This window comes from Oreochromis niloticus, linkage group LG4 (assembly GCF_001858045.2).
Source record: "Oreochromis niloticus isolate F11D_XX linkage group LG4, O_niloticus_UMD_NMBU, whole genome shotgun sequence".
NCBI classification, from domain to species: Eukaryota; Metazoa; Chordata; class Actinopteri; order Cichliformes; family Cichlidae; genus Oreochromis; species Oreochromis niloticus.
The window spans coordinates 11744547-11767490 of record NC_031969.2 but is presented as its reverse complement, the minus strand read 5'-3'; the positions used below and the strand labels follow the sequence as shown (position 1 = coordinate 11767490).

The window sequence follows — 22944 nt, the reverse complement described above, 5'->3', positions numbered from 1 at the left end:
CCCATTGTTCCTCTTATTAAAACTCGACTCCAGCGTAAACCGCAGTCTGTTTCTGGTTTAATGGACAGTTTTCTGTGCAGAAATACATTCAAATGAAGTGATTCACAGTCTGGAGGCAGAATTTTGTGTCAAGGGGAATCTGGCTGTGCTGTTTGGCTTCATTAGTCAGGAAACAGAGACAGGAGATTTTAAAGGAACTGTTTCTACAGTCAGAAATGTTTCTCAGTGCTCGGGCATGTGATCAGGATAAGAGTACATTATATCTGGGATTCGATATGAATGGAGAAAAAAATGGAGGCGTCACACCAGTAAAAAATAGATGAAGTATTTGTACATGCAGATAGACAGAATGGCAAGTTCCTTCTGCTCACTTCTTTTCTTCCTCTTCGCTCTTTAACTGCCTTACAAACACATCTCCTCGTGTATCCTGTGGTAACAGAGCTGCATGTTCAGGAATGTGGCCCTCATATGGGATGAAGAGCCTTTCCCTTTTTTCTCCTCTGTAATGAAAACCAGACCCATCATCCCACTCTTTCTGCTGTGTGTGCGTGTGTGACAAGCTTCTCTTACTCCTTGTTTTGCTAAGACAAAACTCCAGTGTGAGAGGGATTCCTACTGTGTGTGTGTGACGGACAGATTAATGCGCATTTGCAGAGACTGTATGAGGGTAAAGTTGGGACTGTCCTGGCATTTGGTTGATAGTAAGAGGAGAGAGGCCTTTAAAGGAGGAGGAAACCATCAGGAGGGCATTTTGACATTAAACTAATTTTGTAATTGGACAAAATGTTTTAGACTGATGATGCAGTTTTTACAAGTTTCCAAAAAAGGTCTGCTTGTGAAGTCAGGTAGAGTTTATAAGATAATGTGTGACATGGGTACATTTCATTAACTGGTCTGCAGCTCACTACCTAGCACGTATCTTTTCCATGGAGATATTTATGATGAACTTGAAGTGTGTGGGAAGTAATCTTCAGCGTACTCCTGTAACTTTGCGTGGCTTAGTGTCACTCACTGCATACTTCACTTTTCCTTTGATCGTCTAGAAAGGCACAGTATTCAAAATGGTTTAATGTTAACAACTTACAAGAATGTGGTTACTTTTATATTCAAATGAATTAAATCCAATGTGTATGTGTGTTTAGGTGGGCTGTTTTGACCCCTACAGTGACGACCCCAGGCTCGGCATCCAGAAGATAAGTCTGTGCAAGTACAGCAACAAGCTGGTGGTGGCCGGAACCGCCGGACAGGTGAAGATCCAAAACACACTGCCACAAGTTATTAAACAAAATATAAACAACATTAAGTAAGTTGTTTCATTAATTATATCATAGAAACACTGAAATCTAATTGGGATTTTAGCCATGTTCCAAGTGTTTGCCTATAGGGCGTTGTGTGATTGTTGGTGTATTTCTTTTTATTATTGTGAATTGGGGATATATAAATAAAATTGAATTGCTTGAAAACCCCCCAAAATGAGCCACGGTGTTTCTGTACTGTTTCTAGGTGATCGTGTTGGGTCTGAGTGATGAGCGTTCGGACCACTTGGTGGACGTGTCAGTGGTAGATCTGCTGTACGACAGGGAGGGCTTCACCTGGAAGGGCCACGACAGGCTGGAACCGCGCTCTAAACCCGCGCCCTTCCCCCGGGCTTTCAGCCGCTGGTGGTGGTGCAGTGCTTGCCCCCGGCCTCTGTGACGGCAGTGGCACTGCATGCCGAGTGGAACCTGATCGCCTTTGGGACGAGTCATGGATTTGGTCTTTTTGACTACCACAGACGAAATGCTGTGCTGGCAAGGTAGGCGCACACAGTCATGTGATTTGATTGTGTATTCTTTGGTTATCGGGCAAAGCCTGAGTATTTTGGGGATAATGAAGATATACTTAGTCCCTGCTTAACCCATTTCCCCACTGACTTTACATTCATTCTGGTGCTCTTTATGCTCTCCTAGGTGTACCTTACACCCTAATGACTCCTTAGCGATGGAGGGTCCCCTGTCGAGAGTCAAGTCCTTGAAGAAGTCCTTACGACAGAGCTTCAGACGCATCCGCAAAAGCAGGGTATCTGGAAAGAAACGCACCATCACTACGCCCACCAGCAAGGTAAGAGACTGTGTGTCTGAGAGTAAACTGTCCAAAGAGAACACTGTTTATACTATTTATACTATGTATTGTGTATGTGTGTATAGGTTCAAGAGGCAAATGCTGCTCTAGCGGAGCAGGAGGAAGTAGCTCCGGTGCAGAGGCGGATAGAGCCGCGGTCAGCAGATGACTCGCTCTCTGGAGTGGTCCGGTGTGTCTGCTTTGCAGACACATTTCTACGTGATGGTGCGTTTTTACTTACTTACCTACTACAAATTTCCACTCTGCCTTTACTTCATTCACTTATTTCTTAAACTGACTGAACTGCATTTGTTAGTTTGAGAATATGTCAGGATTGAGATGAGGAAGGTTGTCGTTTATCGTTTCTGCTACGCTAACAACATGTTCGGTCTTACTTAGGTACACACCACGGCCCCACGCTATGGGCAGGCACCAACTCGGGCAGTGTGTACGCCTACGCTCTGGAGGTGCCCGGTGTGGGTTCAGGGCGAGTGTGTGAGCGTGGCGGAGCGAGCGAGAGCAGTGTGTGCGTGGAGGCAGTGTTGGGTAAAGAGATTCAGCTGATGCACAGAGCGCCTGTGGTGTCGATCTGTGTGCTGGACGGTCGGGGGAAACCTTTACCGGACCCGTACGAAGCATCTCAAGACCTCGCCATCGCGCCCGATATGACCAACGCTCACTCTGTCCTGATCGCCTCGGAGGAGCAGCTCAAGGTATAGTCTGCAAACAACATCACAAAGTCTGTATTTGCATTTTTATTGTCATTTTTTTAATGTTTGTAATGGATCTGGGCTTGAGAAGCGGTCTGTTACTCATATATCGTTTTAAATCTTTCCTTTCTTTCTCCTCTGCTCAATTCCAGGTGTTCTCTCTTCCCAAAGTCAGCGCTAAGACGAAGTTTAAGCTGACTGCACATGAAGGCTGTCGGGTGAGGAAGGTTGCCATGGTGGTCTTCAGCTCCACAGCTCAGGAGGATTACAGCGAACACACACTCGTCTGTCTGACCAACCTCGGGGACATGCACCTCTTTAGCATTCCTGCCCTCCGACCACAGGTACAGCCTCAGGGTTTGATCAAGAGCTTGACAGCAGCGTGCGCTTTCAAATGTGTTTTCATGAGTCATAACTGTGTTTTATGTGTCCTCAGGTGCGTTATGACTGCATCCGTAAGGAAGACATCAGTGGCATTGCATCATGTGTCTTTACCAAGAATGGACAGGGTGAGAAGAATATGCTTGAATTTAAAGTGAAAGAAGTTATTTCACATTTCAAGATGTTTGAAATGTGAAATGGAGCACAGTGGGATTTTTTTATTTATTTTTTTCCAGCTGCTTTTAGATTTTCATCACAATAACATTTGCCTTGTCTCTGATACACACAATAAAGGATGGTTTCACTCTTTAATATAAAAATGTGTTCTTCTCTGCAGGGTTTTACCTGATCTCTCCTTCAGAATACGAGAGGTTCTCTCTCTCCGCCAAGGTGCTCACTGAACCGCTCTGCTTCGTTCAGCTCGACCGACCATTAGAGCCCACATCCACCAGGTAACACACCACACGCACACACACTCCGATTGTAAGCATCATTAAATCTCAGGCTGCTTTTACTCTGTGATTATGAGCGAGTGTGTTCAAAACTTTAAAAGGTATGTTATGAAAATGCGAAAGGCAAGCAGATCCTTCTTTGCTGAAATTTGGTTCTAGATCTGAGGATCCAGTTAAACTAGGGTTGGCTATATGGATTAATCCTTTATCAGAATATACGTGCTAATAAATACATCTTAAATAATTTCAAAAATATCAGTGTCATACTTACTGATTTGCAACATTTCCCAGGACCAGTATATGTCCCTGGGAGGTCTCTGGACACCGCACTGAAAACCACTAAGCTGACTGTTCATTATGATTTCTCATGTGAAACCAAAAAAATGATCATTTTATTGTTATTGCTGTATTATTCCATCGACTGCCAAAGTAAATGGTGCATGCTTGTGTATGTGTGTCCACAGCGATGGTACGACAATGCAGCCTCAGGCCAACGGAACCCACAAGAACCAGATGGGTCAGGCTGAGGGTAGGTCTGGGCACACACACACACACACACACACACACACACACACACACACACACACACACACACACACACTCTTATATACACACTTTCACACACACTTCTTCCTCCTGCCCTTCTCTCCTTTTTTGTTCTTTCTCCGCTCACTTATTCTCCCTCTTCATCACTCTCTCTTCTTTCTGTAAACCTCTTAAAAACCCTGACCGTGCCTTGGCAGGGGTCCCCCCTCTGGTCTCCACGGTAACCATTCAGTATGCCCCACTCGCCTCTCCTATCCAAAACCACCTTCCACAGCAGGAAACTGTGGTTGCTGTGGAGACCAGCAGGCCTTTCACCTGGGACTCGGTCATTAAGAACTTTACACGCAGGCACCAAAACATTATAATTCTGTCAGAAATGTAAAAATATTCAAATAAAAAGGTTACATCCTGTATTATGATACATTGTTGTCTTGTACAAAGACAAAGACAGTAAAAATTGCCCCAATGTAAATTTCGGCACATCAGAGCAGCTCCAGTGTCTTGAGACAGTGTAGCAGGGCGCAGATGTTTAAATGTTTTGATCACGTGCAAATTTTTCTAATGAAGAGAAAACAGTAAAGTCCAGCTCAACACACAATAATGAGCAAGTTATTGGAGGAGGGAGTGGTGGTGGTTTGATCCCGGCTGTTCAGATGTGGCTTGTGGTTACAAGTCTACAGAGTACAGTAAAGTGCTTTATAAATATCAATCTGTTAGCCATATTTAAGTCATTTGTTTTCTGGGGGGACCAATCAGTCACTCAGTCTATCAGACGTAGATGAATCTCTGGATTTGTCCCTCGCAGGGCAAACAGAAGAGCCTCCCAGCTGCTTGTCCTCGCCAATCCTGGACACCCCACTGGACTCCCCCCTTAGCTGTGCTGACCTCACCCTCGACTCGACAGCAGAACTCACCGTGGAAGACGTCAGGGATTTCCTAACGTAGGTACACACACACACTTATTAAAGGTACTATCAGCAAAGACGATAATTAATTTGCGTATCTGTGCTACAGAAGTGTCGACGAGGCAGAAAATAACCTGAAGAATATCAAAGAAGAAGAAGGACGATCGACTGGCATCCTCATCAACTGAACAGGTGAGAAACATTGGCTTATTAACCTCATAGTCCTTGAAGCACATCCACCTCTACGGTGAGGGTGTGAGAGCACACACACACACACACACACACACACACACACACACACACACACACACACACACACACACACACACACACACACACACCTGTTTCTAATGGAGCGCATCCAGACTGTGCAAACTTCAAAGAGCCGCTCTGTCTGAGCGCTGCATTCCAGTAACAAGCCGTCCACACTGTTTCCACCCAAACTATGTGTCTCTGAAAGCCAGTCGAGCTGAAAACCTTTGCTCCGAGGCGCACTGAAGCTTCAAACTGTAGCTCAGTATTTTTGGTCACTGTGATTATAAAGTATGCGGAACAGGCTCAGGAACTTTTTTTTTTTTTCCCCTCACTGTGTGTTATTATTTCAAACATTTGCAACTTTTACTTCACATCAATCATGATTTTCTGCAGCTGTGACCAACACAAGTGTCCTCGAGGGGTTTCCTTCAGAGTGCTGGGGTTTTGCAAATAAGAGCTTGTTTACTTGATTTAGATTATAAGGTTGTTATTTATGACAGGATATTATTATTTTAAGTCTCTGCTTCCCTCTTGTGGTGCTCAAAAAAATATTTTTGCACAGATTTGACAAAGGAAACTCAATATCTGTCGTCACCCCACCCCTCCCAAACTAAATAAATAAATATAACTTCAGGGGTTTTTTTTGTGCAAAGCAAGATTGTCAGTCATACTAACAGTGTGACTGAAACCTGCTGTAAATGTTACCATAAGACAGCGTCACTCTGCATGTAACTGCCAACTTGACCCCATTCAGTTGCAGTCTGTTTCAGATATTACAGCAAATAACTGATAAATCATTGAAAATCACACGTGTTGTGGTGTACACAGAAACATTAGACAAGTAAACATTTGAAAGTCTTTTCTTCTTTTGTGGATGTGAGACGGCTGCTGTTTTTTTTTTTGTTTTTTTTTTTCCCCTTGTGTGACTTACAAGGAAGTCATTGAGCTAATGACTTCCTTGTAAGTCATTAGCTTGTTCTGAATTCGGAGTTAACTTCATGGAGCTCAGTGTGTTGTGTGTTTGGTTTGTTGGTTGAGCCGATTTATTGTAATTTTTGCTTGTAATTATGTATTTGTTTATTTCAGTATTACAGGGAGGGGCTCAGGTGGTCGTGATGGATTGGATTTCAGTGCTGGACCACAAACATCTCCCATCAGCCCACAGTGGAGCCCCCTGCCAGCACTCTGCACTCTCTCGTTTACCTGGCACAAGTCGGGATGAAAGTCTTATTCCAGACACAGAATCCAACGTTAAAAACACTTGTTGTGGTTCCTCCTGCTGGAAGAACAAATTCTTCATCGTCTTCTTCTGGAACCCCTTTGGAAACCTGACGTTGCCTCCGATGTGGAGACACACATAAAGTGGGCACAGTGTGGCGTGGGGACGGCCTTGGAGCTGATGGTTCTGATTTCAAGAGCTCAAACTGAAACGTCCGTCTTTGAGCTCTCTGTGTTCATCTGTTATCGGCCCTTCAGCTCAGCATTTAAGGAAAAAGCCGTCACAGTCTACATCGGAGACTCGATGGTCACTTTTTTTCCCCCCTCCACCTGCAGTCTGTGGCGCGCCAGGCTCGGCCTGAGGTTTTGCAGTTGCCAAATTCCCTTCTTGATCTCTTAGCACACGAGCGGATGCGATGGACCGCTCTTCCTGACGCGTCCTGTGAATAACCCGTTTAAAAGAACCGAGATTGTCCAGCAGAGCCTGAAGGAGAGCACTGTAGTGTTGAAGAAAGACTAGCAAATGAAGTATTTTGAGTATGAGTCTTAAAGTTGTAGCATTTCTCTATAGGTGCCAAAAAGGCAGCTGACTTTTTGTCCTGTGGGGGTCGAGGCGGCGCTGAAATCGGCAGCAGGCTCTGAGAAGCTCTCTCCACTCTGTGGGTACTGAGGAGAAAGCTGAGTGTGGAACAGTGGAGGTGTTTTTGTATTGCAAACTTTTCTATGGCTTTTGGAGAAAGTGAAGATATTTTCATTGATGAATGAAGTGAGGAAAATTCATACTGTGACTACAAAGGGAACCAGCTGGGGAGGAGGGCAGATTTTGGTGATTTATTTTTTAACTTTTGAAATATCTTTATTGCTAAAGAGCCGGGCAGTGATGTCACAGGGGTAATAGACACAGAATTACCATCCTCATGTTCAGTGACCCCCATGTTAACCCCTCTTATAAACGACCCCCGTGGCATCACTGTCCCCGACTACAGTGGGAGTCAGCGGGGCCACGTGATGTGAGGTTACTGTGCAGTGTCAGCCTCTTTGAACTTTGAATCATTGACAAAATATACTTTAAACATGTGGATGAAGGTGGAAAATGGGTCTGTCTCTTGAACCCTCCTTCTTCATCGCCGCATGCAGAAACCTTCGGACGGGACTCAGGGAAGTGTCGCAAGCTAAGCAAAGTCAGCGTGGAAGTGGAGTGGGACTACTTTTTTGGAGGGGGGTCTGAGTTGGTGCATTCTGCGTAGTGTTGGTTACACACAGAGCTTTGGTTGCTAGTATTTTTATCCCCCTTGTTTTTTAAAAAAAAGACGTTTTACTGTATATAGAAACAAATGTATACAGCATCTATATCTGGGTTCACACAAGAAAAGAGGGAAGTATTTGAAACTGTCATAACCTTAAAACCACTCAGTGTTCCCTCGCTTTAACACACATCACCACTAACTAATGTAGCTCGGCAGGTAGGAGTCATGTTGATGCCTTTTTAAAATGTTAGCTTTTTTCCCCTCTTGGCGTACTGGTTGACACACATAATTAACCCTTTCATGCTACAGCTGGCACGATTTACCTTCTTAATCCCACATTTAAGATGAATCTTTCTATTTTTGTCATCCAGTTTCGTGTGTAGGAATTTATTAATCGGGTCATTTAGCAGTTTGGCTGATGAAGAATTGAATGTTAATAAAATTATTTACACTCAAACCGTCTCGAGTTTGGTTTGTACTTACAAATCACCTCTGCTTTATTAGAGCGCTTAAGAAGTTTGACACCTTGCTTAAAAATGCCCCAGTTTGAAGATCTGATGGTTTTGGTTTTTTTTTTTAAAAAAAGGACCAGATGGACAAAAAGATGTGATGTGAAATTTTATTTTTATATAAAATACATAAATAAAGCATCTGCAGGTGGCATCAGGAGCATGTGCACATTTTCAGATACACACATGTGTGTGTGCAGGACTCAAACACACCAACAGGCATACACCCCACAAATATTAACCAAAATGATGGAAGTTGCAGCCATCTGGGAATACAGACTGGATTCTGCCTGGACTAGTGCCTGCATCCGACACAGGTCACATGATCACTAGAAGCACCGCAGCAGTTTAGTTTGACGGCGCCGGCTGCAATGATTTTAAAAAAAAGTGCTTTAACAACTCAAAGATCAGCAGAACCAGAAGTCACGATACAATGCTCGAGCGCTCCCATTTCAGAGTTCTGTCCCAATAAGGAATCTATTTGAAAAAGCAACGTGCGCCTGTAGCATTTTAAAGATCATGCATTTACTTTTTCAAATGTAAGTACACATTCTTTTTTATTTTGGAAAGAAATATCTTCTTTCTTCTGATTCCAGAAAATAAACATTTGACAAGTTAAATGCAGCCTGTGATGAAGCGAATACAGTATTGTTCAGCTTCAGAAACTCCCGACCTTCACCGATTGCACAAACATCCGTCCTCAAACATTACAAACCCCCCCCCCCCCAAAACTTCCGCTCTGACCTTGACAAGATTTCTTTGGCCAAATAAACGTGACTGTGTTACTTATTTAAATTACTGTCCATCATGCTCTTAACAGGATCAGGAGGTGAGAGCAAGAGTAAACTAATGATGAGAGGGAAGGGGGACGACCCCATTTCAGCGAAGGCGCACAGGGTAGACACTCACACTTCATGAAAAATATATAATATATAAATCGACATTCCTCAGAAAAACTATTATAGTGCTGTTTCGTGTTCAGTCCCTCAATGACGAGAATACACACTAGTCCCTGCCTTAAGCTGTGTGAAGTAGCGCCTCGTGTAGCAATGAGCGCATAGCCCTCCTCCGCTGACGACTGTCAGCCATGCAGCACGAGCCACGTGAAAGCAGCAGAACAGATCGATATGTTAGATGGTGCAGCTCCCTTAGATTTTCATAAAGCCCATTTTTATCTCAAAACATAATTCTTTAATTTAGACTTGCTAAGAAAATAAAAAAGCTTGGAAAAAAAGGGGGGAGGGGGTAATTTGCAGTCTATGGCAGATACTTAGCAGCCAGGAGCCGCTTGACCAGATCTTTCATTGACTGAGAGCTGAGAGGTCAAAAAAAGGCTGCTGAGCATGGATGGAGGGGAAGGGTCTCGGGTAAAGCTGGGATAGACATCTGTAGAGAACTCTCTGGCAGTGTGTGTGCACGTGTGTGTGATTGGGATAGTGTTTGGCCTATGCAGGGGGAGTTTTGAAGGGTCCCCAGGCGTGGAAGCAGCGCGTGAAGCAGTGAGGCTCGTTGCCCTTCCTCACCAGCCGAAGCTTCCTCGGTTGTTCGGTATCCTTGGAGCGCATGTGCTGGATGTAAACCTGACAGGGAGGAGGAGGAGTTACAAAGATGTGGATAACACAAAGCACGCACACAGAAAGTGCACTTCCCCCACTCACCTGGCAGGCTTTGAGACTGAGTTTGATCTCCACCTGGCTAGTCTGGGTACCAACCCACATGTACACCTGAAGGAAAAATGTTAGATTTTATTATCATACTTGATATCAAAGTCCATCAACACACCAATCCTTAGCCGTTTCTACCTCTTTGCCGTTATCCAGCAACATGATGTCATCATCAGCCAAGTCATCCTGACAGAAGTCTGAGCACTTCTCTGACACAGAGAAATAGCCTTTCTCATTTGAACACCTGAAGCAGAAGAATAGAGGGGAAAGGAGGAAAAGCCACAAAGACAGAACCAATATGATGAGTGGAAGAGAAAAGCGGCTGTTTCCTACTGTAATGTGTAAAAACACGGAACAGTTACCGGAAGAGACGAGCATGTTTCATGTACTCTGCGTCTTCATCATAAGGTTTCTGAGAACCAATGCCGACCCAGAAGAAGTTCTCTGGCTCCTCCCCTTCATTAATCACCTAGGAGACACATTAATTGATGGTGCTGTGACTGCATTTCCACTGCTGAAGGCACACAAGCTTCTTTAGAGAGTTTAAAAGAGAGGCCAATGCTTCCATTAGTCACAAGTGAGTCTCTCATTTCCTGTATGATCATTTTTACCCACACACCTGCAGAGCCGCTGAGGGGGGGAAACTGTCAAAAGCTGCTACAAACAAGTTTTCGGAGTGAAATCTCAAAGTGACGATGCTGTAAGGTTTCATCACTGCCGAAGAGACGCCTTCTGAGAAACCCTCACAGCCAGTGGGCTGTCAGATTTGGGCCTATGAAGCAGTCTCTGAGAAATTAAAGATTCATTATCTTGCTTTTCAGCGAGGATAGATTTTGTTTTATCGAATGACTCATAATGCCAGCAGCTGTCACATCCCAGCTTTTGAAGAAGGCCCCTGTGAGTTGGCTGTTTGGTAGCCTACTTTTAGAACTTGCTTATTTGTCTGACTGCTATGACCCATTATACAAAACTGTTTCACACAAACTTTTTAAAAAAAAGGTTTGTAGGCAAATCTGGTAAGGGTCTGACTTTTTGTTTTCCTCTTTCAAACATATGACACACAAACAGGTTTCCATAGCAACTGCTGGGTGTAGTTATTTGTGAGTCCTTAAGATAATGTTACAGTATATAGTATACAGATTTTGCCAACACGGGAAGTTATACAGTGCCCTCTGGTGGACAAACTGTGCAACATCAGCACCCATAACATGGCTGAAGGGTGTTCCTCCTGCGTCTTTCTCACTTCTACAGATGCTGATACAGATAAATAACAAATATCAGCCAGGCTACAAAGAATTAAAGACTAAATTAAAATTAAATCATGTTATATAATGTAATGAACATGTAATAAATCAAGAAGTAATTTATAAAAAGGTATCTGCTGTGTAAGCACTGAGCAGTTGTAGTAAAGGATGAAAGCACTTGAACTCAAAGTTAAAGGTTAAGTGTGCAGAGCGGTTTCTACTTGACTGTATTTGCTGTATGCAGAATAAATAAACAAACACTGGCGGGTACCAGGGGTCCCCCTCAGCCTCCCAGTAGACACACCTACGGTGTCAATTTCAATCTCCTATTTTGCCTTGCTCTTGAGTTATCGCAGTCACAAACTTGGGTGCCTACACCACCTGTCTGTCCGGAAGGGTGACGACAATACCCGTGAAGATCCATGCTTGCACACGATCTCACCTGCTTGCTGTACGTGTCGTCGAACATGCTGTTCATGATGTCCTCGGCCAGCTTTCCTTCATCGGGATCGGCGGCTCTGCCCACCCAGGTGTAAACGATGCCCTGATTATCTGTGCTCTCAAATGGTACCTGCAGAAAGCACATTTTGGGATTGGATCCACATGAAATCATGCTTTTTCTTTATTAAGTTGCTTGAATGAGAGATTTCTTTTTTATATATCCAAACCTTGAGTATGTAGCAGAACTCAGAGTTGAGATTGCTGGAATCTGTACCAATCTGGATGGTCCTAAGAGAGAGATGGAGGGAACATGTTTTTTTAAAAAAAGAAGAGGTTTCTGGGGGAGTGAAAGCTGGCATGCATCAAAACATTCAATCTTTTCTGAGGACAAAAGAAGCAGGTTTTGCATGCCTGGTGCAAAGTGCGCTGCCATTGGTGCGTATGTGGTAGAGGGAGGGCTGGGCAGAGTCGGTGTTCTGTTTCCTCTTCCCTTTGTGGATGATGAACTTCCTCTTAAAGTGGGACAGGAACTTGAGGTTCTCCTGCTGCTGAGTCATACGCACCACCTAAACAACAAAACAGGACGTGACTGTCATTGTGATGCTGATGTAAATGGATGTAGTGTGACAAACATGTTTTTCTTATTTTAGAAAAACAAAATTCCAGAAACTAGATTAAACTCTTTGCTCGTACTTGCAGTTTTCCAGGGAAAAGACTCTCAAACTTCTTCTGCAGGGAGAAGGTGAAGGTTAGCCAGCCCATGTTGGAGGCCTGCCTGCCCTGCCAGAAATAAACTACACACTGGAAGTCCTCTTCAGGCTGTTTGTCCTCCTCCTCCCCATCTCCCCCTGCTCCCTGCTCACCCTCCTTCTTTTCCTTCTCTTCATCCTCGTACTCCACAGGCACCCAGTATCTAACAAAGCACAGAAAATCACCAGTAAAATTAGGTTTTTCTTTATTTTTGAAATCGATTCCAGCATTAGAGCCCTAGAAAGACTTGTCTACCTGCAGAGGAAGACATAACAGTCTTGTGTGTAGAAGTGCCCAAACTCCTCCTCAGGCAGGCGAGCAAACTTCTTTCCCTCCAACACAAATCCTTCCATGCCATCCAGGTCCTCGTTCCACTCCTCCATCAGCTGTTCAGCCTACACAGGTAATAAGGTAAATATGTGAGATGTAAATATGTTGTTTTACTGTGCTTTACAAAGTCAACAACAATCAAAGGTAGAAATCAACTGCACTGTGTTGTTACCTCAGTGAGAGGCATGGGTGGCTGCCTGGGAAGGAAGAGAGCTGTGAGGTCAGCTTTCATCTGGTCTTTCTGCTCTGCATCCTTCTTCACCTGAAAGAAGAGCACAGTTTAACACGTGCATCAAAAAACAAAACAAAAACAAACAAAACAAAAACAGTCTGAAGCTGGTCAGCATGAGTCACTGACCTTGCCCTGCAGATTATCTTTCTGTTGTACAGTCTCTGCTGCTCTGGTGTAGTCCACCTTCAACACATCATCCCAATTCTTAAACTTGGACTTAAAAACCTGAGGAAGAGGATGAAGCAGAGGAGAGGTGAAGCAGTAAGAAAATAGTTTTCAAGAGTGTAGAATAAAGAGTAACAATGATATTTAAACAGTATTCAACTGCAGTGGCTTCAGTAGATGTTTACCTGGCACTCTGTGCCCTCCAGGTTGCGGGTGACACATGCGTGTTTGGGCCGGTGCAGCATGGAGCACAGCTCCTGACCAAGCTTTAGGGCGGCGGCTCGGACGAGACGGGGAGACTTCCTCCCGATCCAGATGAAGACGTCAGACCAGCAGTCCAGGATGTAAACGCACTTTGTGTCCAGCAGGGACTGCAACTGAGGAAAGGGGCAGACATAGAAGGAAGGAGGGTGAATTTATGTAGTGCAACATGAAGGGAAGAAAGGTGAAACAGGACTTTACTGCTGCTCATTTGCAGCAGGTGGACGTACCAGTCTGAGCTCGGGCAGGACGTCCAGTTTGACCTTGTGATCTTTGTGCTCAACTGAGAGCTTGTAGTTAATCTGAGGCAGCTCCAGGTAGCCAAGACCCAAGCCCACCTAGAAGAGAGATAAAAAGTAAAAAACATTGATGAATGTCTTGATGCATTCTCAATCATCCAGGAAAGTAAATCTCCAAAAGTTGAATCTGTTCATCTGGACGTAGCGTTTTGTGGGAGAAACGTTTCGTCACTCATCCAAGTGACTTCTTCAGTCTCAGCTGACTGAAGGAACAATGGGCTGTGAGGTCAGCCTCACAGCCCATTGTTCCTTCAGTGGGCTGGTTTCAGTCATTATGCAAATGTACTGTTTATAAGGTTTGGGGAAACCTGCAGTCAGCTGAGACTGAAGAAGTCACTTGGATGAGTGACAAAACGTTTCTCCCACAAGACGCTACGTCCAGATGAACAGATTCAACTTTTGGAGAACATTGATGAATCTTTGCTTTGAGTCTTTCTCATATCTGAGTAATGTCTAAGAGCTGTAAATTAAATATGGGCTGTCATGCAGATGATTTTTCAGGCTACAGAAGGGTTACGGTTACCTGACGTAAAAAAACAAACAAAACCAAAAAAATAACACATGCAGCTTTAGGTCTTTGTTGAAATAATAAATCCTGCACATCCCCTACAACACTGACCAACATGCTTTACACCTGTGCCACCTTAATACTTAATGTGAAGTTCAACTATAACATATACACGGCGTGTAAACATGAATAAATATTTACTTTATATAGTTTAGGTCTTATTGGAGTGAAGTCATCTGGCACGTGTTTCTTGATCTCCTCTGGCTGCCCTCCCAGCGTCTCCCAGAATGCTGGAGGCTCCTGGTTGTGCATGAGGGTGATGATCTCTGCCTTCCCCTTACGTTCGTTCTTATTTATCTTTTCAGCAAATAACCTGGAGGACGACAACAAAACACACATGACATTTCACCAACTTTCTGGGCTGTAATAATCTGTACAGTGTCTCCAACACCGTCGGTTAGCGTCTCACCTGGCCTTCGTGGTGGCGCTGAGAGTAGCGTTGGCTCCTCTCCAGATAAAGATTTCCAGGCCTGAATCCAACAGGAAGACGAAGCTACCGATAAGAAAAACGCAGTATGTTATGGACACGATGCTCCGAGTTCCAATAGGAGAAATTAAAGCTTGAAGATTTAGGATATAAAGAGGATGATGATTGTGTGTCAACTGTGCTGAAATGTGTAAAGAGCTGGTGGGTGTGAGATAGTGTTCAAAGTCACCGTGGATCGAGGGACGAGGCCTTTACAGGAACAGACTCCAGTTTGATGTTTTTCTTGCCGTAGACTCTGTACAACCTGATAAACACATGAAAGCATTCGAGCCTGTTAAAGTGCTCTGAGCCCGAGCAGACGCAGTACTTTGAATTTACAGCTGACAAGCTCATAAAATTAGGCTCCACATAAACATCTGAGCAGCTGTTTAAAGCTAACCTGTTTCTGCACATTACAATGAGTCATTTTCTAAGTAAAAAGGTGCTTCAGCCTACCTTAGTGGATACTGTGTCTCTTCCACAGTGTAAAATCCACTGGCTGTTCCTCCCTCGATGTAGGAGATGTCATTGTTAAAAACCTGAACACAAGAGAAGGTCCTTTATGGCAGCACAAAGCAAATAACTGCTCACACAGGTACGTGTAGTTTTAATGTTTCTACATACGGCAGTAAACTCGTCGCTCTCATCTCCCATCTCTTCCCTTATCGTCCTGCACTCTGCTCCCAGGAAATTTCTGAGGTTGACTGCATGGATGGCAGAGCCGGCCTTCTTGTCCAGAGTGGCTTCCTGACCAATCCAGTAGAAGATCTGCCAGTTTAACGCCCCGTTGTCATCCAGATATGTCTGTAATTGAAAATTGTGAGATTAATGACTGGAATATTGTTTATACTGCACATTACCATGACCAAACAGACGAGTTTATCCCGCTTTGTTTTGCTGATCGGACTCCTCTGAGGCAAACACACTTAAATGGCACGTTACCTTGAGGATGATGTAACAGTCGGCCTCGTAGAACTTGCCGTGCAAAGCTTCATCCACTTGTAGGGGGATGAAGTTCTCTATCTGCCACACTGTCACACCTGGAATCTGGAGAAGAACAACAACAGAAATATGTACGGTTACATTTAGTTTAGACCTTTAAACTGTCGACTGACCACTTTTCTGTCCCATTTCCAGAGGGGAAGTGGGACTCGTGTGGCTCAACAGAGGGGTTTGATCCTCAGTTTGCCCAGTCTGCATGTCCTTGGCAAGAAACCCAGCCTAAAACTGCCCCCAGCTGTGTCAGGAGAGTGGAGATAAAGCCTTCTGAGAGAATGTGAAGTGCAGCATACAGCAGTCTGAGGTGCCAGCAGGACTCCATGTGATGCATAGTGTAAACACAGTCATTTAAACACAAATAGCAAGTAGGGGTTTCTGATTTTTGGTTAGGTGGTTTTTTTTAGGGCCATTTTGACTGGCTGTAGTTGAGCGCACACACGCACACACACACACACACGCACACACTTTACCTGCCCCACATCCTCCATATAGAACTCAGAGTAGTCCAGCTGAGGCTTCTCTAGGCTCTTGTCCCAGCGCCGGACTTTTAAATCACCATATTTCAAATCCCCGTTTTCCTGCAAAATTAAAGGATTTCTTTGTAAGGACTACACAGCCATTTCTTCAACAGTCATTTATATTTGATCTAAACATAATCTAAAGAAATTCACACGACAACAATTACTTAATAGAGCCGAATAACCTGACTTTAAGTCGGAGTAGGCTGATCTTACTCACTTATCAGATTACTGTAAACCTTAGGCTTTGATTATACTCTGCTGTGGACACAGACAAACAGTTGGAGACCCAACAGCTGAGCAGTCATTCCTACCATACTTCTTTGAAGTCCACCGCCTGGACCACATGTATAGTTGGCACAGTGTAATTAAATTTTTGCAGATAAGTCCAAAAAAACAGACATCCATACTGACCATTGAGCTCACTGTCTGATGATTACATTTAAATCACATGGCTCTGAGTGGACCTGTGGACGTGTGAAGGGTAACCCCGGCTTTAGGTGTGTTTACACCAGAGGGCTGCAGTAATCTGAGGGAACCACTGCGGGTTGTTATCTATATCACAAATCATGATGTCATCATGTTACCTAACAACCACCTATCAATAGGTTAAATAGGTTGTTGTATTTACTTATCTTGTATAACACTGTATAACCTTCCAACAATAAAATCTAAGTCATAACCACCGAACGTTATTCTGATGCAATCATGTTGCTTAGTAACGACCTACCAAAGGGCTCAAACAACACATTGATGATATTTATGCACATGCAAAACATTTATTGCTAACCTAAATAGCACATTTTACACATATTTAACAAATGAAATTAATTTATATCCACAATACTTGCATATTGCATAATATATTAAGACACCATCGCGCTGCCTAGCAACCACCTAACAACTGATAACTAATGACTAAACTCACAGGCCAATTAATCCTGAAGCATTACTAGTAAATTTCATTCCAACAGCTTCCAATAACATGAATAATAACTGTCGTGTACAACTTAAATCCCTATTTCTTCTTTGTGCAGTTCCAGGATCTGTTTGAGGTCCTTAACTTGTCTTTTGCCTTACCTCCAAATTCTTCTTCTCATGTGCGACATCGCTCATGCCCTTCAGCACTTGCTTTGCCTGATCATCCTGAGAACAGTCCTTCCTCCTCCTCAGTCGCATCCTCCTTGCCATGGGATCTCGGGGGCTGGCTCCTGGACAAATGTGTACAAAGATGCAGATCTGAGCCTCCAGGAAATAATCAAGATGTATGCAAAGGAGGAAACAACAAAACTTACTGTTGTTACCAATACATTCATTCATATTTAGAAGCTGTCTTACCTCCTCCTGCGGCTGCAACAGTGGCAGGGGAGGCTCCGGCCAGACGGAGCTGGTTCTGTAGGGAGAAGTCAATGTTGTACCACTCTGCTGCGCGGTCGACTGGTTTAGGAGGCATCACAAGGTTGGGGTTCTCACGCACATCAAGCACCTACAGAGAGAGACGGGAGTGTGTTTGTGAGTGCGCTTCAGGCAGAGATTCTTTTCCTAAATTACAGCAGGGGGGAAAAAAATAAGGCATATTTAATGAACCATTTATTTGTTACAAGGTCAATCATGATTCTAATTTGTTTAAGCAAAATATCATCACATAGTTCCATCTCTTTACATTCACTGCTCAAACTTTTTCCTGGACTGTCTCTTCGGTCATGACTGAAGCTTGTTGGGGGTTTTTTCGCCAATAAAAGGATCACAACCACAGTTATGCTCTATTCAGCTAAATATTACAAACATTGTGTGTAAAGGTACTTTAATTCTAATATAATCTGATTACTTTACTAGAGGAGTGTACCTCTAAGTCTGTCAAGAAGTGGATGGCCTCAGGTAATGTAACCAGACGGTTTTTATTCAGCACCAGCTTCTTCAGCTTGCCACACCTGGACAACACAAAAACATGAGAAGCTTTAATATTTCTTGTTGTAAACTGGAATGAGCAATGTAAACTAAATTATTTTAAGTGTCAGCTGATTGCCCAAAAACTGTGTGTTTGTTTATGGGTTGAACTGACCTGCAGAGTCCCTCAGGGATGAGTTCCAGGTTGTTGTTAGCAGCCATGAATTCAGTGAGGTTGGACAGTTTGCCCACTCCGGGTGGAACCCCATCAAAGTCCAGTTTGTTGGAGTTGAGGTACAGCTTCTTCAGTTTGGACAGCTTACAGATGGCAGACTGGTTGGAGAAAACAAAACCAAACTTGATATTATGGGAAATTCCACATACAATACATTTTTTTTCTGTGTCTGTGTTTCCCCTCTGCAGGATAATAAAGTAACAAATTACTTTCTGCTTGTGCTTCTAACGTTAGTTAATAGAATAGAATAGAAAAACGGCAGCTGCCTGCTCATGATCCTTACAGGCAGTGAGGTGAGCTGGTTGCGGCTTAGGTTAAGCGTCTCCAGCTGGGTCCACTGGTCGATGCAGAGCGAGAGCTCAGAAATCTGATTACTGCTCAGGTTCAGCCTCTTCAGACTGCTCAGTGAATACAGGCACTCCGGTACTCGAGTCAGGTCGTTACATGACAGGTCAACATCTTGGAGGGAGAAAAGAGGAGAATATGAAACAGAGAACACATGTTTGCAAAACGCTGATTGGTGTGTGTGTTTATGGTGTTACCTGCTAATTGTGTTAGTCCCTCCAGGCTGGTGGGCATGTTGCTCTGTGTTCTCTGGGTGTTCCTCAGGTGCAGAGTCTGTAATGCCACCATTGCTGGGAGCTGGCTGCTCGGACAATAAAAGAAGAAGCACTAAAATCAGTAAGGATGTTTAAAAAATAAAATCATCCTTTCTGGATGTTTGTTTAAAGGTATAAGGTGGTTGGTAAATTGAACAGAGGCTGGCAAAAAATGATGCAATATTGAATCTTTTTTTTTACCGCAACTGGGCATGCATCAGCGGGTTGTTGTTTAGAATCAGAGTCTGCAGGTGCACCAGGCGTCTCATCTGGGGTGGCAGGCTGTCCAGCTTGTTGTCACTCAGGTCCAGATACAGCAGGTCTGTCAGGTTGATGAACAACTGGTTGGGGATGGAGTCGATGCTGTTGTGGCTCAGATTGAGCACCAGCATGTTCTTGCTGTTCTCCAGGTCCCTGGGGATCTCTGTCAGCTGATTGTAGCTCAGGTCCTGGTGGAGGACAAAGTGAATAAAAAAAGCAAAAGTAGTAGACTGGAAGCAAATGACTCATGCTCAAAATGTTAGTGTTAAATTTAAGGGTGTGTTGAAAGTGTGAGACAGTTAAGAGACATTTGTGTACCAGCACAGAGAGGTCATCGAGCTGAAAGATGTCATCCGGGACTCCAGAATTTTTCAGATTGTTGGCCCTGGCTACCACCGCCTGCAGACAAAATTTAGAATACTAGATTACACACTGGTGTAGAAAGAAAGAGGCAATCATGTGGCAGGAGCTCTGTTTTTTAATGTATGGGTGGAACATCATTTCCATTTTTATTTTTAAAAAGGCATGTAGTTTTTCTGGGTTTTTTTTAGTTACCCGTAGATTCGGTAAGCTGGACAGTTCCCCATGTAAAGTGGTCAGGCTGTTGTGACTCACTGAAAGGTGCTCCTAAAAAGGGAAAATACACACAGGCACATGTCACTGCTATACTTTGGTCTTCACAAGTCATGAGGATACAGGGTATGTGTTTCACAAGTAAATCATGTGCTGATTACACCCTTGTAGTTATCTGCTCGTATCAGATTAAACACTTCTATGTTTTCAAACAGTTTAAACTTGTTCATATGACCACAAATACAAAGTGAATCCAGCAAGGACAAAATGAATATTTTAACTTTGATCCATGTCTCATCTCCTATACAAATAATTTTCTTGCACAAAAATCTATCTCACTTGATAAAATAAACAGTTCCTTGATCCTTTTATCTTTGGAAAACTGCACAGTACAGATGTAGAACAAAAAGACTGTGGCCATTACAAAGAGGTCTACTCACAAAAAATTCTTACTTAAATTGCATTGTAGATGCACATACACACACATACAAATCACTTCATGTATGAAGATGCTCCTAGTTAGTCAGGATGTCTCACCAGCTTCTGCAGAGAGGCCAGCTCCTCTGGTAGGTAACACAGTCCCGTCCTGTTCAGTTTCAGCCATCGCAGGCTGCTCATACACTTAACGTGCTCTGGGAAGTATCCACCCTAAGTGAGACCACACAAAAATACATGACTTTTGACAACAGTAATACAAGAACTTACTTTGTTATAGTGCAGAGGGGGATGAATTTGTCCGCTTTTACCAAAACACTGAAACATAAAACTCTAGATGTGCTACCAGAGAAAGATTACATTTTTAAACAACTTCCCCCCAAAGATACTCTAACAATTTCATTGTCAATTATAGGAATGAACTGCACTTTAATGTTTTGATTGCATAAATAGTGACAGCACTACATTTGCACACAAATGGGCGGATAGCATTAATCTTGATTTTTTTTAACAGATGAAAAGTGCACACATCCAGGAAGAGAAATGCTAGGGCTGCATATGCTAAAGCAGTTAGAATATAAGGAAATGATCTCATCATGTACTGGCAGATTTCAATCAAAAGCCACCGATTGACTAACAGATAACTCAGTTGTTTAAGCAGCATATTTCCAATACTTTGACGGAGATACGTAAATAGTTGTGTCAGGACAAATACATGCCAGGTGATCGCAGCTGTCAATCGGGCTGCTTTTTCCACTCTCCGAAAATAAGCTCATAAAAGGGTGTCACAACCTAAAAGCAACAGCAAGCTCTATTAGTTAGCTGACGCTGTTTATCCACTTCACTTTCTGACAAGTTACAACACGGAGCTCGAGCTTCTGTGACAGACATTTAGTTAGCCATAAGTGTGGCTAGATTACTCAGCTAACATGACTGTGAATATAAGACCTAGCTCATCAACAACTTCACAAAAATAATATTAACGCTAGCTGACGAGCTAAAAATATATACAGTTCGCAAACCCACACGTCAAATAAGAACTGTGTTAACCACCAAACTGGGCGGTGGTGGCTGAGCAGACTGTGTCACTCTGACAACTGGCTAACGCCCAATGCTAGTAACGTTAAGCTAAGCTAGTTTATAGCTAGCCCTGCCGTTTGTTGCTCTGAGAATGACTGAAGTCGCTCCAGCTACTCTAACGTCGTATTTACTAAACATCGGACAGTGTGAAAATCAGTGAATGCTGTTTAAAAATACTTACTTTAAAGTCGTTTCCACTGAGGTCTACCCCCCGTATAAAGGGAAGAACTCCGGTGGCAGCCATTTCTAACTATTTGATGTCTGCTGCTCTATTTTGGTCAAAAGAGGGTTGTGGCTGAAAAGACTACCGTTTCTTTTTCTTATTCTTTTTCCGTGTCGCAAACCAACGCGATGAGTGGCATATCGCCACCTAACGTACACCCACGGAGTAACAGCTGTCCCAAGCCTGGATGAGTGGAGTACCCGGAAGGGCATCCAGGGAAAAATCTTCGCCAAATCTAATACGCGAATCATCAGATGATTAAATCCCCAAAATTGTGAAATTGCTGCAAAAACAGTCAAACATGTCAAACACAACCTCAATAAATACATAAGAAGGTCAAAAATTAAAAAGTAAAAATCTAAAAACAGTAATATGCAAAAAAGAAGTTGCATATTATAAAGTACATCTATCTATCTATCTATCTATCTAGATAGATAGATAGATAGACAGAGATGCTGGAAGGGTTCTTTGCATAAGCTGTGAGACTGACAAATGGACTGTGCCCCCTCCCCACCCACACAGCCATTCACACAGCTACACTGTAAGATCAACAAGCGGGACTGTGTTGCCCCCATCTACACACACACACACACACACACACACACACACACATACAATACACTCCTCAGATACAAACACTACCTAATGTAACTATCCGCTCCCGTGAAAGGACTGCTGCTATATACCCGAGCGAATGTGACTTGAGTTTGTTTTAGAACTTAGATTTTATGTTATTTATTTATCCATAACTATTGTTGCAATTCATTACTGCCTCTTTTACTGCTCTTTTTAAACTTATTCTTTTAAAACTGTATTTATTATTTTTAAACTGTATTTATTCTTTTTTAAACTGTATTGCTTTTTGCACTGTAGAAGCTGGTGAGAAACAGTATTTCGTTTCAGGCTGGGTAACACCATACGAAATGACAATAAACTTCTTGAGTCTTGAGTCTATATGAATAAAAAATACTTAGTGTATTCAATCAAAACCAAGCATGGCAAATATCAGACAACATAAAAATGGCTCAGTGTAACCCACAAAAGTAATTTTTTTCTTTACAGTCTGTAGTGCCGAGTGAAAATAAAACATTTGCTCTCATCTAATTTCTTTTTTCGACCCTTCATCCCAGTTCCTGCTGTTTGTTGCCCTTGTTTAATATCTGTGTCCCACTTCTTCTGCCAGGAATCCCACACTGCCTCTCTTCTTAACCAGGTCGCATTTTCTAGAGAGAACCTTCATAATTTCAACCTTCCTCCAAACTTCAGCACTTTTTTTTTGTATAATTTCACCTGCTTTCTCAAAAAAAGGGCAACGACCCAGCAACCTCCAACAAGCTGTATTCTCTACATTATGGAGAAAAATATCCACCAGTCAGTCATCTCCTTTTATT

At 43.1% G+C, this 22944-nt stretch overlaps 2 protein-coding genes across 2 annotated transcripts in view; one reads left to right on the top strand and one right to left on the bottom strand.

Moving 5' to 3' along the window:
* Positions 1-8013, top strand: part of llgl1 (LLGL scribble cell polarity complex component 1) — a 34248-nt gene extending 26235 nt beyond the window's left edge. Inside the window, 13 exon segments of the mRNA XM_003454933.5 lie at positions 1143-1247; positions 1504-1642; positions 1645-1795; positions 1950-2100; positions 2187-2325; positions 2500-2813; positions 2963-3154; positions 3247-3319; positions 3529-3643; positions 4108-4172; positions 4995-5130; positions 5204-5286; positions 6436-8013. Coding sequence (XP_003454981.2) covers positions 1143-1247; positions 1504-1642; positions 1645-1795; positions 1950-2100; positions 2187-2325; positions 2500-2813; positions 2963-3154; positions 3247-3319; positions 3529-3643; positions 4108-4172; positions 4995-5130; positions 5204-5282 — 1659 coding nt within the window. The 3' untranslated portion in view covers positions 5283-5286; positions 6436-8013.
* Positions 8014-8419: 406 nt separating this feature from the next.
* Positions 8420-21668, bottom strand: flii (FLII actin remodeling protein). The gene is made up of 31 exons (XM_003454919.5): positions 21512-21668; positions 20353-20463; positions 19798-19869; positions 19561-19641; positions 19183-19430; positions 18925-19028; positions 18666-18841; positions 18323-18480; positions 18107-18191; positions 17599-17746; positions 17341-17471; positions 16213-16320; positions 15686-15790; positions 15368-15547; positions 15200-15282; positions 14934-15008; positions 14687-14770; positions 14419-14590; positions 13641-13748; positions 13335-13526; positions 13111-13209; positions 12925-13014; positions 12678-12817; positions 12366-12585; positions 12084-12238; positions 11900-11960; positions 11674-11802; positions 10350-10456; positions 10126-10231; positions 9982-10047; positions 8420-9903 (listed from the first exon to the last, which is right to left on the bottom strand). The coding sequence occupies exons 1-31, from the start codon at positions 21572-21574 to the stop codon at positions 9769-9771; spliced, it is 3792 nt and encodes a 1263-aa protein (XP_003454967.1). The 5' UTR covers positions 21575-21668; the 3' UTR covers positions 8420-9768.
* Between the last annotated feature and the right edge of the window lie 1276 nt (positions 21669-22944).

Coding starts and splice junctions, on each gene's coding strand:
- flii (XM_003454919.5), bottom strand. CDS start 21,574: ATGGCTGCCACCGGAGTTCTTCCCTTTATACGGGGGGTAGACCTCAGT. Junction 16,321..17,340: donor ATGAGAAGAAGAATTTGGAG/GTAAGGCAAAAG, acceptor TTAATTTTGCAG/GAAAACGGGGATTTGAAATA. Junction 13,210..13,334: donor TGGAGGGCACAGAGTGCCAG/GTAAACATCTAC, acceptor CCTCTTCCTCAG/GTTTTTAAGTCCAAGTTTAA.